At 39.8% G+C, this 24113-nt stretch overlaps 1 protein-coding gene and 1 long non-coding RNA gene across 2 annotated transcripts; both read left to right on the forward strand.

Annotated features, from left to right (window-relative positions):
* Positions 1-10776: 10776 nt before the first annotated feature.
* On the forward strand, positions 10777-22116 carry LOC132647016 (uncharacterized). Its single transcript, XR_009585306.1, has 4 exons — positions 10777-10900; positions 15379-15518; positions 19590-19701; positions 20247-22116. It is a non-coding gene; the product is annotated as an uncharacterized LOC132647016 (long non-coding RNA).
* Positions 16441-17364, forward strand: LOC110543654 (vomeronasal type-1 receptor 4-like). The gene has a single exon (XM_021629918.2). The coding sequence runs from the start codon at positions 16447-16449 to the stop codon at positions 17362-17364; it is 918 nt and encodes a 305-aa protein (XP_021485593.2). The 5' UTR covers positions 16441-16446.
* Positions 22117-24113: the final 1997 nt, after the last annotated feature.

The following is a 24113-nucleotide window of genomic DNA, read 5'->3' on the forward strand; positions in this document are numbered from 1 at the left end:
CTTATTGGATCTGTTGTCCTTCTTGTCCCCTCCAGGTCCTTCTGTCTTTACCCCCACTTTTCCACAAGACTCCCTAAACTGTGCCTAATGTTTGGCTGTGACCTCAGCATCTGTTTTGATCTATTACTTGGTGGAGCCTCTCAGAAGGCAGCTATACTAAGCTCCCATCTACATGCTTATCAGAGTATTGTTAATAGTGTCAAGAGTTGGGTTTCTCCCATAGGCTGGATCTCAGGTTGGACCAAGCATTGGTTGGACATTCACATAACGCAGGCAGGGTAAATTTTGCGTCAGAGTTTTTTGTGGATGGGTTGGTGATTCCCTCACTCCACTAGGTATCCTGTCTAGTTAGAGGGTGTCCTCTTCAGTCTCCATGGCCCTTGCAACTAGGAGTCTCAGCTGGTGACACCCTGATGTCCTTCCAAAATTCTTATATGTCATAGGTCAACAACTTGTCACACAAATACCCCCACCCACAGTTTTCTTTCTTTCTGTAGGTCCTCTGCTCTAAGAAAAACTGTATTATCTTCTTTCTGAAAGTGCTCTTCACAGGATCACAGCAGAGCAGAATATAAAAAGTTGATGCTGTAGCTGTATTCTAGACAAATGTTATCCATTTTTCCTCATATAGCATTTTGTGAGTAAAATATTAAAAACTTAACTGTCAGTGTCCAAGCATGTGTGCGTGCATGTGCGTGGATTGTACCTTGAGTTACATAGTACTAGAGAATGTACAGGCCTTCAGTGTGAAGAAGGGGTGTCTTGTAGACAGTGAATGGGTTGAGAGCAATTAAGCTGTCACAGGCACTGGTAATAATAGTGGGCACAAAAACCCTGAAAACCTTAGTGGCCTACAGGCTACTGGTATTCGTCTGTGACTGAGCTCCAGGAGTTATTTGCTTGAACTCCACTGGCAGAGCAGCAGAGAATGGGATCAATGCCGCAAGAATACCAATCCCTCTGTTTCCCACAGTGGATGTGTGGGTGGGAGGGCTCTGATGTTTGGCTGCCAGGTTAGAAGCATCCTGGTTCTGGGGCACTGTAGTCACTTGAGGGCTCACTCTCTTGTAGGTCAAATAGTAAAGCACAGGGTTTAACCCTATTCTCCACTCACAGGTTTGGTCTGCTGAGTCAAAAGCAGGAGGATGAGTTCCATCAGCTCAGTGGTGCTGTAGACTATGGAATAGGGAGTCCAGCTGCAGCTGCAGAATTGGGAGTCCAGGTGCCTGCTGGGAAGTCTTGGGGAGCCACAACAGTGGATCAGGGACCTAGGTGGCCTAGTTCCCCCTGTACCTGGATGGTTTTGCGGGTCTTCTGGCCTTTGGTGGCTGTACAGCCAGCTCTCTACTAATGAAGGATTGGGCTGCCCTACAGTCACTGGCTGGAATTCTGCAGAGCTGGTATGGCTGATTGCAGACCCAGGACCTGGAAGGTTGGAACTGCTAATAGGGACCCTGAATGCTGGTAAACCTGGCAGCTGCAGCTGAGGTGCTAGGAGATCCACTTCTGCTGTCTCAGCCCCCAGGAAGGGAGTTCTATGCCCAGAGTCTCTGGCACTGTGGGCATGCTCCTCCAAGGAGAAGGGAGGCCATTAGAAGGGAAGTGAACTTTTGCCCTTCTCTGTCCCCAGAGAAGTCTGCAGGTAATCTGAATCAAAATGTTCTCAGATCCTGTGATGACCCCTCTCCTTCAGTAAGCCTCCTTGTGGTTTTCTGGCTTCAGTTGTCCCTCCACTCACCAATTTCAAGGTTTCAGATCCTCTGCCTCTCAGATATTGTGCACGCTGGTCACTGCGATCTCTGATCTGACTGGGAGGCTTCAGCCTGCAGCAGATACAGACTGTTACTGGGACTTACTGCCAAGCATGAACTAGAACTCCAGGGTCTTGTAGAAGTGTTGGGGGAAAGATGGAAGGAGCTAGAGAGGACAGAAACCCACAAGAAGACCAACAGAGACAACTAACACATTCCCATGTGGGCTTTCAGAGACTGATATATCAACTACAGAGCATGCATGATTTTGACCTAGGCTCCCTACACATGGATAGCCGATGGCTGCCTTGGTCTTCATATGAGGCACCTGGCAAGTGGAAATGGGGGCCTGTTTCTAACATGAATTCTATTGCCTGCTTTTAGATCACTTCCTGCTGGCCAGGCTGCCTTGCATGGCCTCAAGTGATAAAATAACTGTAGTGATGATGTGACTTGATGTGATGGAAAAAGTTTATCTGTGCCTCCCTTTTTCTGGAAGAAGGGAAGGGAGAAGGAGGGAATGTGTGGGGAACTGGGAGGAGGAGAGGAAGGTGGTACCCTCATGATGTAAAGTTAATAATCTAATATAAAATTTAAAGAAGAAGAATGAAAAACCTGCAAAGGTCACTGTCATTCAGACAAGATAGCAGCTTACAAAGTGGAAAAATATTTACAAACTCCATAGAAAAACTCAGGAAACTCACAGTTTCAGCAAAATAGGACAAAACTAGGGCAATGATAGGGAAATTCAAACTTGGGTAGAGATACAAATAAACAAATAAGTTCATGCACTGACAATGGGTGTTAACATTGGTATATACATTTTGAAAAATTGGCAATTCCTCTTTATGTGGAACATAGACAAACCTGCATGACAATGGTATTACTTTTATTGTCTGAGAATTCTACATATTCATATTATGCATTTTCATCTAGCCAATCCCTTCCCATTCCAACAATTTATTATCCATGCTCCTTCTTTTTCTGTAGATTTATTGTGCTCTTTCTAAAAACACATTGAGTGATGGGAGTACTAAACTATTTTCTGATCAGATTGAAATACTACTCAACAAAATAGAACTGGAAAAAAAAAAAGAACTGGTGCTGCATCTCTACAAAACAACAGAACACATTGTCATCCAGGTCCCAGCATCAAGCTCATACTATTATTCTACTAATTTCACCCAGTAATAAATTGATCTCTATTTTTTTAACTTTATACTCATTGATCAGTGATGCAATGACTTTCCTTTCCCGAGAAGCCTCTCTTTATCATGGATGTTGATTAATAAGGAAACTCATAACAGCAAATACATGTAGATAATAACATCACACTTTTATGTTTCTGTTTCAAAACCAATTTCTACTGTTCTTATTAAGGACAATACTCTAAAATTTATGTGTTTGTGTCTTAGTTAGGAATTTATCACTGTGAAGTGTCACCATGACCATGGGAACACTTATAAAGAAAAACATTTAATTGGATTTGGAGTTTCAGAGTCTTAGTTCATATCGTCTTGGCTAGTCCCACATGCATGGCACAAGGTATATATTACCATTCCAAAAGTGAACATAGTGAAAAAATGCTGGAGCAATGAGAGACCAAAAATTAACTGGGCTAACTCCACACTCTGTATCTCTATGTCTGATGTCAAAGACATTTTCAGAACTACAACTCCTTTCAGCTTTGTTGACTACAACAAACTTTCCTCTCTGGGGCTGGTTACACTTCCTATTAGCAGCTCTCCTTGACAGGTATACCACAACTCTGGCATCTCCAGGGTCTGTGGTCTCCAAGTCATCCAGGTTTTACCTTCAAAGCTTCACCCTTGACATATTTCTGGCCTCAGCAGCAGAGAAAGATAATATGTGGGGAACAGGCTCCCCTTTTCTGGGGTCAAAAGGAGAGGAGAATATTGAAGGACGGGAAAGGGGACTCTGAGGAGAGAAGGATGGAGGAACCCTTGGGATGTAATGTAAATAAACTTATATAAAAAGTAAAGTAATAAAAATAAACCAGACCGGCCTTGAACCCACAGTGATCCACTAATATTAAAGGAGCACACATTCACATGTGGCCCTAATTTCTAGTGCACATTATGACATCATGTCTTTCCTTTTACTAGAACTTCATTACATTGCCACAATTCTTTACTAATTCTATGCTATGAACTATGCTATAAAATGGGAAAGCAAGAGGATATTAAAAGAAGCAATTAGGTTGATTTCTGGAGGAAGAGCAAAGAGAAGGCTGGAGTACACTGGGACACAAAGTTCTTTGCAAGACTATTACATATCAGAGAAATGGTCCCTGAACATTTTCCTCTAATCAGCATTCAAGGACAATGAAAAAGTAACTCTTTTACTTCAAAGAATTCTGTGACTTTGGAGCCAATCACAAATAACTCATGATTGCTTTTGGTAATTAGCAGCTGGAGAAAATATCAGAGGTATTTGATCCCAAAGCCAGCAAAGTCATGGCTACTCCAGGTGAAATGAAGATTGTAGTTCTGAAGGGAAATGAGGTCACAGAGATGCAGATTCTTATTTCAGCATTGAGATGCTTTCGTCTCTGACAGTGCTGGCTCTGAGGATGCTAAGAGCTACATACTGAACTTAAGGTTCCTGATAGAGCAGGACTTAAGGAAGCATTTGTATTTCAGCCTGGAGAACAGTTCCAACAATAAGGGATGTTTGGTAAGTGCTCAAATCTACAAAATGAATTCTGGGGGCAAAACTGATGTAGAGGAAATACTTTTAATGGAAAGAAAGACTTTCAGGCTGTAATAAAAACAACTGAAAAAAAGCAGTTTACTGAGCTTGTACTAAACGCTCACACAGCTAATATAAGGTACTGAAATATTTGAGCCTGAATTTAGAAGGTTCCAATGGCATTGATATGTGATTTCAAATGTGATTAAGAATTATGATTGCCCCATTATATTTTCCTCAAAACATATTTTACATAAATATACTTATTTATGTAAACATTGATGACTTTTGTATAATTATCATAACTGTTAGAATAATGGTTTCATGTCTATAATAAAGATTATAATAGGACGATAAGACTCATCTAACTCTGGAGTGAGGCATAATATGAACTGGTTTCCAGAGTAAAAAACAATATGGTTTACCACTATATTCATGACTGCTGAGTCTTCTTTCCCTCTTGAACTTGAGAACATAGTGTTGAAGGGAAGTTGACTGTCCTTGTAAATCTTGCAAGACAGTCTTTTAGAACAAATTTGTTCTGTCGTTTGTAGTAATTTGGTGTTATGAAAATGTTACTCTCAGCATCGAGATATGTTTTCCAGTTTTCATTACTTGTGTGAAAACTGAAAATTTTGTGACAGACAGACAATCATCATCCTAAATTTATGGACCATATTCACCTTCAGTTTTATAAAGCATAGTATTCTATATTATACTGATTCTCTTTGGATTCTCCTTATTGTTGTTTATAGCTTTTATTTAGCATTCATACTTTGATCAAGCCTAGCCATTAGTACATGTAAGTCTCAACCTGAAATTAGTGATTCTTCTCTTTGTGTGTGTGTTCTTATGTTTGCATGTCTGCGTTCATATGCCTGCCAAAATCTGGTATATCTGTGTGTGGTCATGGCCCAATGGCTATTGTTCCACATACAATTTTTATCCTTCTTTTTAAATAGTGAAAGAATCTTTCTCTGGCATGGAACATTCTGTGTAGTCTACAAGGCTGGTTTTTGATCCCCAGAGCAGAATCTTCTGATCCATGTCTCCCCAGTGCTTGAGTACAAGTGTGCACCAACACAACCAGATATTTAACGCAAACTCTAGAGACTGAACTCACATCCATATGCTCAGAATGCAAGCAGTTTACTGATTGAACTGTCTCCCTGTCCCAGTGTTAACTTAATTTATATAACAAATATTTTATCACATATTACTTTTTACGTTTTAAGGGTCATTGTTAAACAATTAATTCGCTTGAAATCACTATTGCGCCATGGAATGCAAAAAGTACATCTGGTAAATGATGAAAAGTGGTTCTATGTTGAACTCACAAAATCCAATTCTGACAAGGGTAGATTTTGTAGCATTTGATTATAATTTTAGTACTGCATTTTATATACTTTCAGAATGTTAAGATACAGTGGCAAATTATGGATCAATTTATGCAGAGACTGGGACTTTGAAAATGTTTCTTAGCATTGTTGAGCAGAGATTTTTGACTTGTTATATGAAGCCCATAGGTGTTCACATTTCTCAAGTCTCCCTAATACTCATAACTGTTATAAATTTTGAAAATCATATACCAAACATCCTCACACCTTTTCTTGGCAAAAAGAATGAAATGCTCTCTCTGAAAACAAATATTTATGAAAATGATAGAAGGCACTCATAAAACCAAGATTACAAGTTCTGTTTACAGATTTTAAATTTAACTCCAGAAAGCATCTTTCCATAGGAAAACTTTAAGTTAGCCCTTGTCAAGGGGAACATGTGATTTTAGTTGATGTGATAAATATTACCACACTTAATGCTCCTCTAGAGAATTGTACATTCTCTGCAGACCGGAAAGACAAATTTCAGTCATTGGATCCTGTCAGAAATACTCTAGGTATTGGGAAAGAGAAATGGTGCAGGAATATCAAGATAAAAATGGAATGCTGGATGATTTCATTTTTCTCTGTATCATTTCTATGTATGATTTCTACCATAAATAAGTTGGAGCAATTACATTTAGTTTTCAAACACGGGGTACATTTAATTTCCAAATTCATGCCTTTAAAGTAGGCATTACTCTCTCCAGTTTCATGGAAGTCTCAGATGATATTTTCTCCATTGTTTGAGGATTATTTGCTTCTTCTAAAAGGTCAGGCATGCTAGCACCATCACTTTGTGTGTGTTCAGCAGTCACAGAAAACCAGGAACTCCAAGATGGTGAGTTACAATGCTGCCTAGGATGGTGGACTTCCAAGTGCCTTCTGTAAGATTTATATTATGGTGAATGTCATTTCTTGTACCTGTTTCTTTAACAGAGCCTGAAAGATCATGAAATGTAAAATTCACAAGCAAAAATACAAAAGATTTAGTAAATATCATGTTATTTCATTATAAAATCATCATTAATATTCCTGGGTGTCCCATGTTTGGCCTCCTGCTGTGGGTCTGTGGTTCCATGACAGCTACCTTAAAAAAATACCAGTGGCCCTCATATACATTAAAATTATCTTTCTTCAAACTCAATATTTTCAGTGATAATTTTGTAATTTTTTATTTGTCGATATTTTGTTCATATGAATATCTTATAAAAAAATGAATTACCACTAACATTCAACATAACATCTAATTTAATATTTGAACCTTAGTGTCACTAGGTTTTATGCTAGGTAATGAACATTTTATTGTTTACATATAGAGAAATATATATAAATTGATAGAATATTTTCAATTTTATGTTTAAACTTTAAAAAAGATAAGAAATTTATTGAGAATGGATTTTCTGATGCAGTCGATGAAAGAATTCTCTTCTTTTCTGATATGAGTAGTTATCAAAGTTTTTCCTAGAAATGTACAACTTCATGTTCTTTCCTTTTTTAGTGACTACTCATTGCTTCACACAGGTAACAATATTGATACTAATGATGAATATTCTAATAAGGATATTTCTGTTGTCAAAAATACATTGTTGAGGCAGGATCTGGTATGTTGAGAACATCTCTATTTTTGCCCTTCTTCCTTTCTTTTTAATCAAATGATTCTACCACAATAATATACCAGGCAACAAAATGTGGAATTCGTCATTTTGCTCAGAGAATTAATTGTTGGTGTATTTAAAGAATCAGGTGCTAAAAGACAAAATGAGCTCGAGAACTTTGGCAATAAGAATAATGTTCTTATCACAAAGTACAGTTGGAATCCTGGGAAACATCTCTCTTCTTTCCCACTACCTAATTATTTACTATAAGGAACATACATTGAAGCCTACAGATTTAATCCCCACATATCTGACCACAGCCAACTCCTTGATAATGGTCTCTAAAGGTGTGCCCCTCACAATGGCAGCTTTTGGGATGAGAAAGTTCTTCAATGATTTTATATGCAAATTTTTTTGTATATCCAAAGGCTTGGCAGAAGCATGACTATGGGTCTCTCTGCATCTTGAGTGTCTACCAAGCCATCAGCACCAGCTTAGTAAATTCCTCCAGGAAGAAGCTTTTTAAAGTCAAATCTTCAAACAACATTGGCCTGTTTATTTCCCTCTGCTGGGTCCTGTATATTACCCTAAATTTTATTTTCCCTGTGATTGAACATATCACAAGGATTCATAAAAATATAACAGAACAAAGACATTTTTTTGTATTGCTCCTCCTGGGCTCGTGATATAATTGTAGGATCACTGTACACAGTATTATTTGTGTGCCCTGAAGTCTTGATTTCTGTTTTCATCATCTGGTCCAGTGGCTCCATGATTGCCTTTCTATACAAACACAAGCAGCACATTCAAAGCATCCGGAGCACCCATGTTTACCTCAGAAGATCCCCTGAGTCTAGAGCCACCCAGAGCATCCTGGTTCTGGTGTCTACTTTTGTAGCTTTTTATTCCCTATCCTCCATATTACAAGGTTTTGTTGCTGTTTTATATGAGCCTGGTTCGTGGTTGGTAAATATCACAGCTATCATTTCTATGTGTTTTCCCACTTTGGGTCCTTTTCTTATCAGTCGTGACTTCCTTGTTGTCAGATTCTGCTTATTCTGGATAAGTAATGTAAAAGTCCAATAGCCGCTTCAAAGGTCTGTGGACTGTGTAATTTTGGTGCCTTATTTATGTGTTTAGTTACTTTGGTCCATCAAAAATTCAACATGAAATTTATGAGTGAGGCCCATTTTCTAAGTTAAGGTATTTTGGATTATCATTTTTAATTGATTTATTAATTTATTCATTTTACATACCAATTGTAGCTTCCTCAAACCTCTCCTCTCAGTCCTACCCTCTGTCCCTCTTCCTGAACATCATCTGCGTCTGCTACTCTAAGAAAAAGAGAACCTCTACCTACCAACCCACACCAGGACATCATGTCACTTCAAAATTGACCAAATCTTGTTTCCTTGTGGTGTGACAAGAGTGGTGTGCTGTGTCGAGAGCCTCTTGATCAAAAAGCAGACAACAAAGTCTTTGTCAGAGATAGTCCCAACTTACTTTATTAGGAGACACACATGACACCCTAGCTGCCTATTGGCTAAATTTATGTAGGAGACCTAGGTCCAGTCCATTACATGGTCTTTGATTGCTGTTTCAGTCTCCACAAGACCCTGTGATTCCTGCTTATTGGATCTGTTGTCCTTCTTGTCCCCTCCAGGTCCTTCTGTCTTTACCCCCACTTTTCCACAAGACTCCCAAAATTTTGCCTAATGTTTGGCTGTGACCTCAGCATCTGTTTTGATCTACTGCTTGGTGGATCCTCTCAGAATACAGCTATACTAGGCTCCCATCTACAAGCTTATCAGATTATGTTAATAGTGTCAAGAGTTGGCTCTCTCCCATACGCTGGGTCTCAGGTTGGAACAAGAATTGGTTGGACATTCACATCTTGTACACAAGGTAAATTTTGGGTCAGAGCTTTTGTGGGTGGGTTGGTGATTCCTTCCATCCACTAGGCATCCTTTCTAGTTAGAGGGTGTCCTCTTCAGTCTTCATGGCCCCTGCTATGAGTAGTCTAACTCACCTGGTATCACCCCCATTCCTTCCAAAAATCTTCCATGTCATAGGTCTCCAGCCTGTCACACAAATGACCCACCCACAATTACTTTGCTTTCTGTAGACCATCTTCTCTAAAATCAACTGTATTATCTTCTTTCTGAAAGTGCTCTTCATAGGACCAAAGCAGAGCAGAATATAAAAAGTTGATGCTGTAGCTGTATTCTAGAAAAATGTTATCCATGCTTCCTCATATATAAGTGAGTAAAATTTTAAAAACTTAAATGTCACTGTTCAACCATGTACCTGTGCATGTGCATAGAATTATGCCTTGAGAAACAGGGTGCTAGAGAATGTAGAGGCCTTCAGTGTGAGGACTGTGCTCCTTGCAGGCAATGAAGGGGTTATAGGGGCTTAAGGTGTTGCACGTACTGGGTACAAATAACCTGACATCCTCAGTGGCCTACAGGGTACTGGTATTCATCTCTGACTGAGCCCCAGGAGTTATTTGCCTGAATTCCACTGGAAGACCAGCAGAGAAAGAGCTTCAGTGTCTGAAGAATAAGAATCCCTCTGTTTCCCACAGTGGACGTGTGGGTGGGAGGGATCTGATATTTAGCTGCTAACTTTGAAGCACCCTAGATCTGGGGCAATGTAGGCCCTTGAGGGCACACTCTCTTGCAGGTCAAATAGTAAAGCACAAGGTTTCCCCCTGTTCTCTACTCCTAGGCTAGGTCCTGCTGAGTCAAATGCAGGAGGATGAGTTCCATCAGCTCAGTGGTGCTGTAGACTCTGGAATAGGGAGTCCAGCTGCCGCTGCAGAATTGGGAGTCCAATGCAGGTGCATGCTGGGAAGTCTTGGAGAGACAAAACTGTGGTTCAGAGACAAAGGCGGCCTAGCCCCTAGTGTACCTAGATGGATTTGCTGGTCTACTGGACTTTGGTGGCTGTACAGCCAGCTGTCTGCCACTGATGGATTGGGTGGACCTTACAGTCACTGGTTGTAAGAGGCTCCGCAGAGCTGGTATAGCTGCTTGCAGACCCAGGAACCGAAAGGATGGAACTGCTAATTGGGACCCTGAATGATGGTAAAGCTGGCAGCTGCAGCTGAGGAGCTAGGAGACCTGCTTCTGCTATCTCAGCCCGCAGGCAGGGAGTTCTGTGTCCAGAGCCTCTGGCACTGTGGCCTCCTCCTCCAAGGAGAAGGGAGGTCCGAAAAAGGGAAGTGAAAGACAGTTGAACTTTTGCCCCTCTCTGTTCCCAGAGAAGTCTGAGGGTAATCTGAGTCAAAATGTTCTCAGCTCCTGTAATGTTCCCTCTCCTTCAAGAAGGCTCAATGTTGATTTTCTGGCTTCAGTTGTCCCTCCACTCACCAATTTCTCAGTTTCAGAACATTTGCCTCTCAGATATGGTGCACGCTGGTCACTGCCAACTCTGATCTGACTGGGAGGCTTCAGTTTGGGTATGTTGTGTCTTCATTTTCATTGAATTCAAGGAAGTCTTGAATTTCTTTCCTTATTTCCTCCCTGACCCAGCTGTCATTTAGTACCAAGTTGTTCAGTTTCCATGTGCGTAGGCTTTTTGCTATTTTTATTATTGTTGAGGTCCAGCTTTATTCCATGGTGATCAGACAGGATACAAGGGATTATTTCAATCTTCTTGTATCTGTTGAGGATCGCTTTGTGACCAACTATATGGTCTATTTTAGAGAAAGTTCCAGGAGGTGCTGAGAATAAGGATGGGAAGAGAGAGATCTGGGAAAAAGATGGGAAACTGAGGGGAGAATCTCTTTGACAAGCTGGAGGCCTGCAACTGTGTAGGCTGCTGTGAGGATATGGGTATGACTCTAGCTGATACTCCTAAAAGAAGGAGGAGATGAAGCCTGGAAGAAGCCCCATTTAGGCAGGCATGACTATTGGAGGGAGGGGAATAATAACCGACCTACAAAACCTTTCATTCAAAATTTACCCTGCCTACAAGAATACAGGGATAAAGAGAGATCAGAGATTGAGGGAATATCCAACCAATGCTTGGCCCAACCTGACACCCACCTTACAGTAGAGAGCCAGCCTCTCACACTATCAATGCTGCTATCCTGTGCTTATAGTCTAAAGCCTAACATGACTGTCCTCTGGGAGGCTCCATCCAGTAGTGGAGTGAGACAGACACTAGGATTTTCAGCCAAACATGAGGCAGAGCTCCAGTATTATTGTGGAAGTTTTGAGGGAAAGATAAAAAGACCTGAAGGGGACAGGAACACCACCAGTAGAACAGTACAGACAACTAACCCAGACCCACAGGATCCTACAGAGACTAACACATCAACTAAGGACCATGCATGGTCTGGACCTAGGCCCCGTGAACATATGTGGCTGATGGTAAGCTTGCTCTTTATGTGGGTTACTCAGCAAGTAGAAAGAGGGGCTTTTTCCAACATGGACTCTATTGCCTGCTTTTGGATCACTTTCCACTGGCAGGGCTGTCTTGTCTGGCCTTAGTGGATGAGGATATGCTCAGCCCTGATGTAACTTGATGTGTTAAAGAAATGGGAGGGGAAGGGGGTCCCCTTTTCTGGAGTCAAAGAGAGAGGAGAAGAGTGAAGGATAGGGAAGGGAACAGTGAGGAGAGAAGGGTGGGAGAACCCTTGGGATGTAATATAAATAAACTTATATAAAAATTAGCAATAAAAAATTAACCAGACTGGCCTTGAATTCACAGTGACCTACTAATATTCATGGAGTGCATCATCACATGTGGCACTAATATCTAGTGCACATTATGACATCATGTCTTTCCTTTTACTACAGCTTCATTAGATATGCCATAATTCTTTACTAATTCTATGCTATGAACTATAAAATAGGAAAGCAATAGGATATGAAAAGAAGCAATTAAGTTGATTTCTGGAGGAAGAGCAAAGAGAAGGCTGGAGTACATTGGGACACAAAGTTCTTTGCAAGACTATTACATATCACAGGAATGGTCCCTGAACATTTAATCCTAATCAGCATTCAAGCACAATGAAAAAGTAACAGTCTCTTCAAAGTACTCTGTTCTTTTGAAGCCACTCACAAATAACTCATAATTGCTTTGGGTAATTGCTGGAGAAAATATCAGAATTATTTGATCCCAAGGCCAGCACTGTCATGGCCACTCCAGGTGAAATGAAGATTGTAGTTCTGAAGGGAAATGAGGTCACAGAGACTCAGACTTTTATCTCAGCATTGAGATGCTTTCCTCTCCGACAGTGCTGGCTCTCAGGATGTTAATAGCTCCATACTGAACCTAAGGTTCCTGATAGAGCAGGAGTTAAGCAAGCCTGGAGAACAGTTCCAACAATAAGGGAGATTTGGTAAGTGCTCAAATCTACAAAATGGATTCTGAAGTACAAATAGATCTAGAGCAAATTCTTTCAATGTAGAGAAAGAACAACTGAAAAAAAAAGCAGTTTAATTGATCTTGTACTAAACCTTCACACAGCAAACATTATGTACTGAATCTTTGAGTACATAATATAATGTCCTGAACTTAGAAGGTGACAAATGACATTGATATGTGATTAAGAATTATGATTGCCCCATTAATATTTTCTTCTAAACACATTTTATGTAAATATGCTTATTTATGTAAATATTGATGACTTTTGTATAATTATCATAGCAGTTAGAAAAATGGTTTCATATTATAAAGATTATAATAGAACTATAATAATCATCTAACCCTGGAGTGAAGCATAATATGAACTGGTTTCTAGAGTAAAAAACATTATGATTTACCACTACATTCATATCTTAACTGTGTCTGTCCTCAAAGTCAGATTAGATGACTGCTGATTCTTCTTTCCCTCTTGAATTTGAGAACACAGTATTGGAGTGAAGTTGACTCTCATTGTGAATCTTGCATAACACTCTTTTGGAACAAATTTGTTCTGTCGTTTGTTTTAATTTGGTGTCATGAATGTTACTCTCATCATTGAGATATTTTTTCCAGTTTTGATTACTTGTGTGGAAACTGAAAACTTTGTGACAGACAGACAAGGAAACAACCATCAGCCTAAATTTATGGACCGTATTCACCTTCAGTTTTATAAAGCATAGTATTCTATATTATACTGATTCTCTTTATTGTTGTTTATAGCTTTTATTTAACATTCATAGTTTGATCAAGCCTAGCCATTAGTACATATAAGTCTCAACCTAAAATTAGTGATTCTTCTCTTTTTTGTGTCTGTGATATTATGTTTGTATGTCTGCATTCATGTCCCTTCCTAAATTTGCTATATCTCTGTGTGGTCATATCCCAATATTTGTTGTTCCACATACAATTTTTAACCTTTTAAAAAAAATAGTGAAAGATTCCTGGCATGGAGCTTCTTTTGTAGTCTGTGTGAGTGGCTAGTGAGTGCTTCCCAGAATTGGAATCTTGCTGTCCATGTCTCTCCACTGTGTGAGTACAAGTCTGCACTAACACAACCAGATATTTAATGCAAACTCTAGAGATTGAACTCACATCCATACACTCAGAATGCAATCAGTTTACTGACTGAACTATCCCCCTGTCCCAGTAATAACAATTTATATGACAAATATGTTATCACATGTTAGTTTTTACGTTTTAAGGGTATTGGTATAATGTTCTTTTGAAATGTATACATCTCAACCTGGTTCATTCAAATGCTGATTTCTCCCCACACACACACTCTCTGGTTTCAATCCAGATATTGCACTGTGATACTTATTCTAAGTATCCTGTCACAACTTGGTGTAAACAGGCCAAAATAAAGCAACTAGCCACAATGTTGAGCAAGGGGAGGAGCCAGAGGGCAGGAGATGAATAGGAGGAAGAAGGGCCAGGCAGAGCTGGGAGAGAAGAGCTGGGAGAAAGATCTTGGAACCATATGGAGAAATGGACTGGACATAATATATCAATAAAAGCAAGTGTAATGTGGGAAATCTAAATGGAGGGAAACTATGAGGGCTTGAAGTAAATGTTGTGAAGTACTGTGTTCTCGGTTACTTAAATAAATCCCATTGTCCGTATGGTGATTTGGGTATACAGCTGTTTAGAATTAACAGCACTTTTACCAGAAGATATATCAATCGTAAACATTAATCATCATTTTTAAATAGTTCATTCAATTGAAACCTCGGTTGTGCCATGGAATGAAAAAGTACATCTGGTAAATAATGAAAACTGGGTCTATGTTGCACTCATAAAATCTAATTCTGACAAGGGAAGTTTATATAGCATTTAATTATAATTTTAGTACTGCATTTTATATACTCACAGAAAGTTAAGATACAGTAGTAAATTCTGGATCAATTTATGCACAGACTGGGACTTTGAAAATGTTTCTTAGCACTGTTGAGCACAGATTTTTGACTTGGTATATGCAGCCCATAGGTGTTCACATTTCACAAGTCTCCCTAGTACACATAACTGTTAAAAATTTTGACAATCATTTACCAAACATCTTAGAAGACTTCTCTTGGCAAAAAGAATGAAATGCTCTCTCTGAAACCAAATGTTTATGAAAATCATAGAAGACACTCATAAAACCAAGATTACAAGCTCTGTTAACAGTTTTTAAATTTAACTGCAGAAAACATCTTTCCATAGCAAAGCTTTAAGTTAGCCCTTGTCAGTGGGAACATGTGATTTTAGTTGATGTGATAAATGTTACCACACTTAGTGGTACTCTACAGAATTTTACATTCTCCGCAGACCCTAAAGACAAATTTCAGTCATTGGATGCTGTCAAGAATACTCTAGTATTGGGAAGGAGAAATAGTCCAGGAATCTCAGGATAAAGAAGGAATGCTGGATGATTTCATTCTTCTGAATATCAGCTCTTCCTTTGATACCGTAAATATGTTGGGGCAATTACATTTAGTTTTCAAACACAAGGTACATTTCACTTCCAAATTACTGCCTTTCCAGATGTATCCAGTTCCATGGACGTCTGAGATGATACTTTTTCCATTGTTTGAGGATTATTTATTGTTCGGAAAGGTCAGGCATTATAGCACCATCACTTTGTGTGTGTTCAGCAATCGCAGAAAACCAGGAACTCCAAGATGGTGAGTTACAATGCTCCTGAGGATGGTGGGCTTCCAAGTGTGCCCTATAAGATTGTATATTATGGTGAATGTCATTTCTTCTACCTGTTTCTTTATCTAATGAAGCCTGAAAGATCATGAAGTAAAAAATTCACAAGCAAAAATACAAAAGATTTATTTAATACCATGTCACTTTATTTATAAAATCATCATTAATATTCCGGGGTTTCACGTTTGGCCATTTGCTGTGGGTCTGTGGTTTCATGACAGCTACCTTAAAAAAATACCAGTGGCCCTCATACACATTCAAGATATCTTTCTTCAAACTCAATTTTTTCAGTGACAATTTTTTAACTATTTATTTGTAGATATTGTTTTCATGTGAGTATCTGAAGAAAAAATGAATTAGCACTAACATTCAACATAACATCTAATTTTATACTTGATCTTTAGTGTCAGCAGATTTTATGCTAGGTAATGAATATTTTGTTGTTTACACATGGAGAAATATATGTAAACTGCTATAACATTTTCAATATTTATGTTTAAACTTTAGATAAGAAATGTACAGACAATAGATTTATTTCCTGGTGCAGGTGTTGACAGAAGTCTCTTCTTTCTGATATGAGTACTTATCAAAGTTTCTCCTAGAAATGTACAACTTTATGTTCTTTCCATTTGTAGTGAATAGCCATTGCTTTACACGAGGTAACAATGTTGATTATAATAATGAATATTATAAAAAAGAAATTACTGTTGTCAAAATATATTATTTGAGGCAGGATCTGGCTATGGTGTGAACATTGCCTATTTTTTACCCTTCTTTCCTTTCTTTTTAATCAAGTGATTCTACCATAATGATATTCCAGGCAACAAAATGTTGAATTCATCATTTTGCTCAGAGAATTAATTGCAGGAGCATTTGAAGAATTGGGTGCTAAATAACAAAATGCTCTCAAGAACTTTGGCAATAGGAATAATGTTATCACAAAGTACAGTTGGTATTCTGGGAAATATCTCTCTTCTTTCCCACTACCTAATTATTTACTATAAGGAACATACATTGAAACCTACAGATTTAATCCTCACACATCTGGTCACAGCCAACTCCTTGATAATGGTCTCTAAAGGTTTGCCCCTCACAATGGCAGCTTTTGGGATGAAACAGTTCTTCAATGATTTTATATGCAAACTTCTTTTGTATATCCAAAGACTTGGCAGAAGCATGTCTATGGGCTCTCTCTGCATCTTGAGTGTCTACCAAGCCATCAGCATCAGCCCAATAAATTCCTGTTGGAAGAACCTTAAAGTCAAATCTTCAAAAAACATTGGCCTGTTTATTTCCCTCTGCTGGGTCCTGTATATTACCTTAAATCTTCTTTTACCTGTGCTTGTGCATATTCCAAGGATTCACAAAAATACAACAGAAAAAAGACATGTTTTATATTGCTCCTCTTGGGGTGGTGAAAAATTTGTAGCCTCACTGTACACAGCATTATTTGTGTGCCCTGAAGTCTTGATTTCTGTGCTCATCATCTGGTCCAGTGGCTCCATGATTGCCTTTCTATACAGACACAAGCAGCACACTCAACACATCCGGAGCACCCATGTTTACCTCAGAAGATCCCCTGAGTCTAGAGCCACCCAGAGCATCCTGGTTCTGGTGTCTACTTTTGTAGCTTTTTATTCCCTATCCTCCATATTACAAGGTTTTGTTGCTGTTTTATATGAGCCCAGTTGGTGGTTGAAAAATATCACTGCTATCATTTCTATGTGTTTTCCCACTTTGGGTCCTTTTCTTGTGAGTCGTGACTTCCTTGTATTGAGATTCTGCGTATTTTGGATAAGTAATGTCAAAATCCAATAGCTGCTTCAAAGGTATGTGGGCTGTGTAATTTTTGTGTCTTATTTATGTGTTTTGTTACTTTGGTCCTTCCAAAAGTCAACATGAAAATGATAAGGGAAATCCCTTATCTAAGTTAAGGTTTTGAATTATCTTTTTTAATTAATGAATTTATACATTCATTTTACATACCAGTTGAAGCTACCTCAGGCCCCTCTTCTCATTCCTACCCTCTGTTCCTCTCCCTGAGCCTCACCCACTCCCTTACTCCTAAGAAAAGGGGAGCATCCCCCTACCAAGCCACACTAGGACATCAAGTCACATCAAGACTTCTTTCCTGTGGTGTGGCAAAAATGATGTGTTGTGGTGAGAGCATAGTGATCAAAAAGCAGACAACAGAATCCTTGTCAGAGATAGTCCCCACTTCCTTTATTAGGAGACACACATGAAACCCTAGCTTCCCTTTGTCTAAATTTATGTAAGAGACTAGGTCCAGTCCATGCATGGTCCTTGGTTGCTGCTTCACTCTCAGCAAACCCCTGTGAGTCCTGGTTAGTTGGATTTGTTGGTCTTCTTGTCCCTTCCAGGTCTTTCTATCTTTAACCCCACTTTTCCACAAGACTCCCTAAACTTTGCCTAATGTTTGGCTGTGACCTCAGCATCTATTTTGATTTGCTGCTTGGTGGAGACTCTCAGAGGACAGCTATGCTAGGCTCCCATCTATAAGCTTATCAGAATATTGTTAATAGTTTCAGTAGTTGACTCTCAACCATGGAATGGGTCTCAGGCTGGACCAAGCATTGGTTGGACATTTACATCTTGTAGGCAGGGTAAATTTTGGGTCAGATATTTGTGGGCTAGGATTCCCTCCCTCCACTAGGCATGCTGTCTAGTTGAAAGGTGTCCTCTTCAGTCTTCATGGCCCCTACTACTAGGAGTCTCAGCTGGTGTCACCCCCATGCCCTTCCAAAAATCTTCCATGTCATAAGTCTCCAACTTCTCACAGAAATGCCCCCTCCCACAGTTTCTTTTCTTTCTGTAGGTCCTCTGCTCTAGGATCAACTGTATAATCTTCTTGCTGAAGGTGCTCTTCGTAGAATCACAACATAGTAGAATTTAAAAACTTGATGCTTGTATCTATATGGTTCTTGGTTGGAGAAACAGTCTCATAGAAGGCCCCTGTGCCCTGATATATTTTGTCCTTGTGTAGTTCCTGTCCTCTCCCAGTCATATTAACTCCCCTTTTTATAATATGATTCCCTGCACTCTGCCGAAGTTTTGGACATGAGTCTCTGCATCTGCCCTCTGCGGTAGGCTCCTGACCTGTTAATTGTTTTACCATGTATAGATATAAGCTAGAATCCCTGCTTGGATGTAGCCCATGGGAGCTCAGAAACCAAGTGGGTTTCACTAGTAAGGGGAACAGGAACTATTTCTAACATGAACACAACGACTGGCTCCTTTACCTCTCCACCCCCTGAGGGAGGAACAGTCTTCCTAGGCTACAGAGGAGGACATTGCAGCCAGTCCTGAAGATCTCTGATAAGCTAGGATCAGATGGAAAGGGAGGAGTACCTCCCTAGCTGTGCACTTGGAAAGCGGCAAGAAGGAGATGAGGGAGGTAAGATGGGATTTGAGGGAAAAGAGGAAGGGGGATACAGCTGGGATACAAAGTAAATAACCTGTGATTAATATAAAAAATAAAAGTTAATAATGAAAAAAATTGATGTTGTATTCTAGATAAATGATATCCATATTCTCATAAAGTGTTTTGTGAGGAAAATTTTAAAAACAAAAATGTCAGTGTCCAAGCGTGCACATGCCTGCATGTGTGTAGAAGTGTGCCTTTAGGGACAGGATGCTAGAGACTGTAGAGGCATACAGGGTGAGGAAGAAAGCCTTACAGGCACCAAAGGGGTTGCAAGTACTTAAGGTGTTGCAGGCTCTGGTAATAATAGTGGACACAAGTTCCCTGAAATCCTCAGTGTCCTACAGGCTCCTGGTATTCATCTCTGATTGTGCTCCAGGAGTTATTTGCCTAAGTTCCAATGGGAGAACCTCAGAGAAGGGGCATCAATGTCCCAGGAATCCCTCTATTTCCCACACTGGATGTGTGGGTAGGAGGGATCTGATGTCTGGCTGTTAGCTTAGAAGCACCCTGGATCTGGGGCTCTGTAGGCACTTGAGGGCACACTCTCTTGCAGGTCAAATAGTAAAGCACATGGGTTAACCCTGTTCTCTACTCACAGGTTTGGTCCTGCTGTGTCAAATGCAGGAGGATGAGATCCATCAGATCAGTGGGATTGCAGCCTCTGAACTAGGGAGCTCAACCATAGCTGCAGAATTGGGAAGCCAATGCAGGTGACTGCTAGGAAGTCCTGGGGAGACACAACAGTGGTTCAGAGAGCTAAATGACCTGGCTCCTGGTGTACCTGGATGGTTTTGTGGGTCTGCTTGAATTTGAGGGTTATACAACTGGCTGTGTGCCACTGAGGGATTGGGTGGCTCTTATAGTCATTGCCTGTGTGGCTCTGCAGAGTTCTTATGGCTGCTAGCAGACCCAGGACGTTGAAGGAACTGCGGATCTGGGACCAGGTGGCTGGTACAGCTGGCAGCTGCAATTGAGGAGCTAGGAGACCTGCTTCTGCTGTCTCAGCCCCCAGGCAGGGAGTTCTGTGCCCAGAGCTTCTGGCACTGTGGGCCTGCTCCTCCAAGGAGAAGGGAGGCCTGAAAAAAAGAAGTGAAAAACATTTCAACTTTTGCCCCTCTCTGTCCCCAGAGAAGAGTGCGGAGTGATCTGAATCAAAAAGTTCTCAGCTCCGGTGATGTCCCCTCTCCTTTGGGAAGCCTCAATGTTAATTTTCTGGTTTCAGTTGTCCCTTCACTCACCAATTTCTCTGTTTCAGATCCTTTACATCTCAGATATTGTACACACTGGTCACTGCCACCTCTGATCTGACTGGGAGGCTTCAGCCAGCAGCAGATAAGACTGATGCTGGGACTTGCTTCCAAGCATGGAGTAGAACTCTGGGAGTCTTGTATAAGTGTTGGGGGAAACATTCAAGGACCTGGAGAGGACAGAAACCCACAAGAAGACCAACAGAGACAACTAACCAAGTCCCATGTGGATTTTCAGAGAGTGATATAGCAACTACAGGGCATGCATGATTTTGAACTAGGCTCTCTACACATAAGCAGCCAATGGGAGCCTTGGTCTTCATATGAGACACCAGACAAGTGGAAAGTGGGAGGCTGTTTCCAACGTGAACTCTATTGCCTGCTTTTAGATAACTTCACCCTGTCCAGGCTGCCTTGTATGACCTCAAGTGATGAAATAAGTATAGTCATGATGTGACTTTATGTGTTGGGAAAAGTTCATCTGAGCCTCCCTTTTTCTGGAAGAGGAGAAGGGAGAAGGAGGGAAAGTGCAGAAAACTGGGAGGAGGAGAGGGTATCCTCATGATGTAAAGTAAATAAACTTATATAAAATGAAAAGAAGAAGAAGAAGAATGAAAAAAAGGCAAAGGACACTGTCATTCGGACAAGGTGGCAGCCAACAAAATGGAACACATTTTTACCAACTCCATAAAAAGAAACTCAGTAAACTCAGTTTCAGTAAAATAGGATAAAGGTAGTGCAATGGTATGGAAATTCAAACTTGGATAGAGATACAAATAAACAAGAAAGTTCAAGCACTGTCAATGGGTGTTAACACTGATATATATATTTTGAAAAACTGGCAGTTCCTCTTTATGTGGAACATAGAGAAACCTGCATGACAACGATCTTATTTTTTATTATTTGAGAATTCTATATATTCATATTATGCATTTTCATCTAACCAATCCCTTCCCATCCCAACAGTTTATTATCCATACTCCTTCTTTTCTTGTAGATTTAATGTGCTCTTTTAAAAAACTCATTGAGTGATGGGAGTACTAAACTATTTTCTGATTAGATTGAACTACTACTCAACAAGATAGAACTGGTGAAGAAGAAGAAGAAGAAGAAGAAGAAGAAGAAGAAGAAGAAGAAGAAGAAGAAGAAGAAGAAGAAGAAGAAGAAGAAGAAGAAGAAGAAGAAGAACTGGTGCTGCATCTCTACAAAACTACAGAAAACAGTGGCTTCCAGGTCCCAGGAACAAGCTCATAGTATTATTCTACTAAATTCAGCCATTAATAAATTGATCCCTATTTTTTTAACTTTATCCTCATTGATGAGTGCTTCCAATGATTTTCCTTTCCAGATAAGCCTCTTTATCATGGATGTTGATTAATAGGGAAGCTCATAACAGAAAATACATGCAGAAAATAATATCCCACTTTTATGTATATGTTTCAAAACAAATTTCTACTGTTATTATTAGGGACAAAACTCCAAAATGTATGAGTTTGTGTCTTAGTCAGGGATGTATTGCTGTGAAGTGTCATCATGACCATGAGAAGAAGTAATCCATGAGAACTATATCCAATTTTCCTTAAAGGGGGTTGGAGGACATCCTGTGTGGGTTGAAAAAGAGTGGCAATCTAGGAGAAACTGGTGGCCAGCCTTTCACTTCAGCTTATTTTGGGCAAAGAGTGATTGGAAGGCAGATGCTGATTTGGCTTGTGAGAAAGCATTTGTAGTTGGAATCCTTTTAGGGAAAGGTTGTAGATATTTTTGGTATATTTTGAAACATGATCATGAAACCTTGAAGAAGAAAATTAAGAGGATGAAGTCTGTGAAAAAATATACTATTGTAAATCCAGATGTTTACACCTAGACCTTAAGCTATTTAGTGGCTCAGTAGTTATTGGATGTGATTTTTTTTTGTTATTACAAAAAAAAAAAAAAAAAAGAAAACATTTACTTGGAATTGAAGTTTCAGTGTCTTACTTCATTATCATCTTGGCTAGTCCCACATGCATGACACAAGCATAGTGAGAAAATGCTGGAGCAACGAGAGACCAAAAATTAGCTGGGCTAACTCCACACCCTGTCTCTATGTCTGATGTCAAAGCCATTTTCAGAACTTCAATGCCTTTCAGCTTTGTTGACTACAACAAACCTTCCTCTCTTGGGCTGGTTATGAAAGGATCAGACTAACTTTGTAACCTATATGTCTTCTAAAGCCTATAGTTTTGAGTTTTAGGTCCAGTTTAAGCTAAAGCCTCTTAGTACCTTTCCAGAGAATGGAGGAATGTGACCCTATCTGTGAGGACAGATATAAAAAAAAAGCGAGCAAGCAATGACCTTCACTCAGCAAAAAGAATGACCAGACCCTTGTCTTCTACATAAGTGTTTCATAGCAACCAACCCAGATGTCCTCAATCCTTCTTCTGAGTAGCTCCTGACCTCCAGCCAAAAGCCTGCAGCCCCAATCTTCAAGGATGAGCTAACTACCCCCACCTTTAATTGCAGCTGCATCCACATTTGGCAGGACTGACCAAGCTTGAGCACCTAAGACTAACCAATTATCTTATTTTATTGCTTCTTCATCCAATCCTGAATTGCAAAGACTGCAAACTCAAAATTCCCTTGTTTTGTCTTTTAAAAACCCAAGGCCTTTGTCTCCCAGGGCCACTCCTTGCTGACCAGCAGGGGTGACCCCATTGTGCAATGGTCAAAATAAACTTCTTGCGATTTTGCATTGAGACCCTTCTCCTGAGTTCTCTTCATCCCTTCTCGAAATTAGGCTCATGCTTGGAATAACAGTTACACTTCCTGTAAGCAGCTCTCCTTGACAGGTATACCACAACTCTGAAATCTCTGGTGTCTTGTGGTCTCCAAGTCATCCAGGCTTTACCTTCATAGCTTCACACAATGCACTTTCTGTAGGGACACCCTTGACATATTCCTGGCCTCAGCAGCTTTTTATTAGTCATGGAAGGAGATTCTATATGCTACTTCATCTATTCTTGATTTTAAAGATAGAACCACATGATCGAAGCTGCCAAATTATGCTACTTGCTGGGGCTGGAATATGGACCCCTTATTCAGTTACATCTTCACAAGATTTCTGCATTTCATGGTTTTCTTCACTGACTAAGTTTGGCTGAACAGAAACTCAGTCTATAGACAAGGTTGACCTTGATCTCAAAGATCTGCATGCCTCTGTCTCCTGAGTGCTAGGATTGAAAGAATGTATCACAACAGGAGAACCTAAGCTGTTGTTTAATTCTTTTTAATAAAATGGAAGTGTAGTTGGATGGGATCTTTCCCTGAGGTCACCACTCTGTTTATTCTATTTAATATCTTTAATTTGGTTTTGTCCTTTAACACAGGATTTAGCTCCATTCCATTTCCTGGTAATCCTTTTCTTCTTGAATCATATATTTCTGTTTTTATTTGCTCAGGTTGCCTCTTTTGACAAAATGCTCCTTTAATAAGAGTGAACACTAGTAACCACATCACAAAGTCTATACTAGACCCTTTTGAAATTTCTTTTGCCAATGTAATTAATCTAAATCTCTTTGTGTATCCTCAGGCTGACCCTTAAGACAAGGACAAAAAACAACTACATTCTTCAGGAAAGTATCACAAGAATGATTTCTAGGCAACATACTAAAATTCTTTACTTCTACAACCTCTTGAGGCAGGGTTCCATAGTTCAAATCAAAGTCACTACCACTGTATTCCATATTCTAGGATGATGCCCATTAAGCCCCCACTTAAAGCATCCCACTGATTTTCTAAACCAGAGTCCCCAAGTCTGCATTGCTCCAAACAAAGCATGGTCAGGCTTATCATGTCCCAGTCCCTGGTACCGACTTCTGAATTAGGGTTTTATTGTT

This window comes from Meriones unguiculatus, chromosome 14 (assembly GCF_030254825.1).
Source record: "Meriones unguiculatus strain TT.TT164.6M chromosome 14, Bangor_MerUng_6.1, whole genome shotgun sequence".
Classification (NCBI taxonomy): domain Eukaryota; kingdom Metazoa; phylum Chordata; class Mammalia; order Rodentia; family Muridae; genus Meriones; species Meriones unguiculatus.

Coding starts and splice junctions, on each gene's coding strand:
- LOC110543654 (XM_021629918.2), top strand. CDS start 16,447: ATGCTCTCAAGAACTTTGGCAATAGGAATAATGTTATCACAAAGTACA.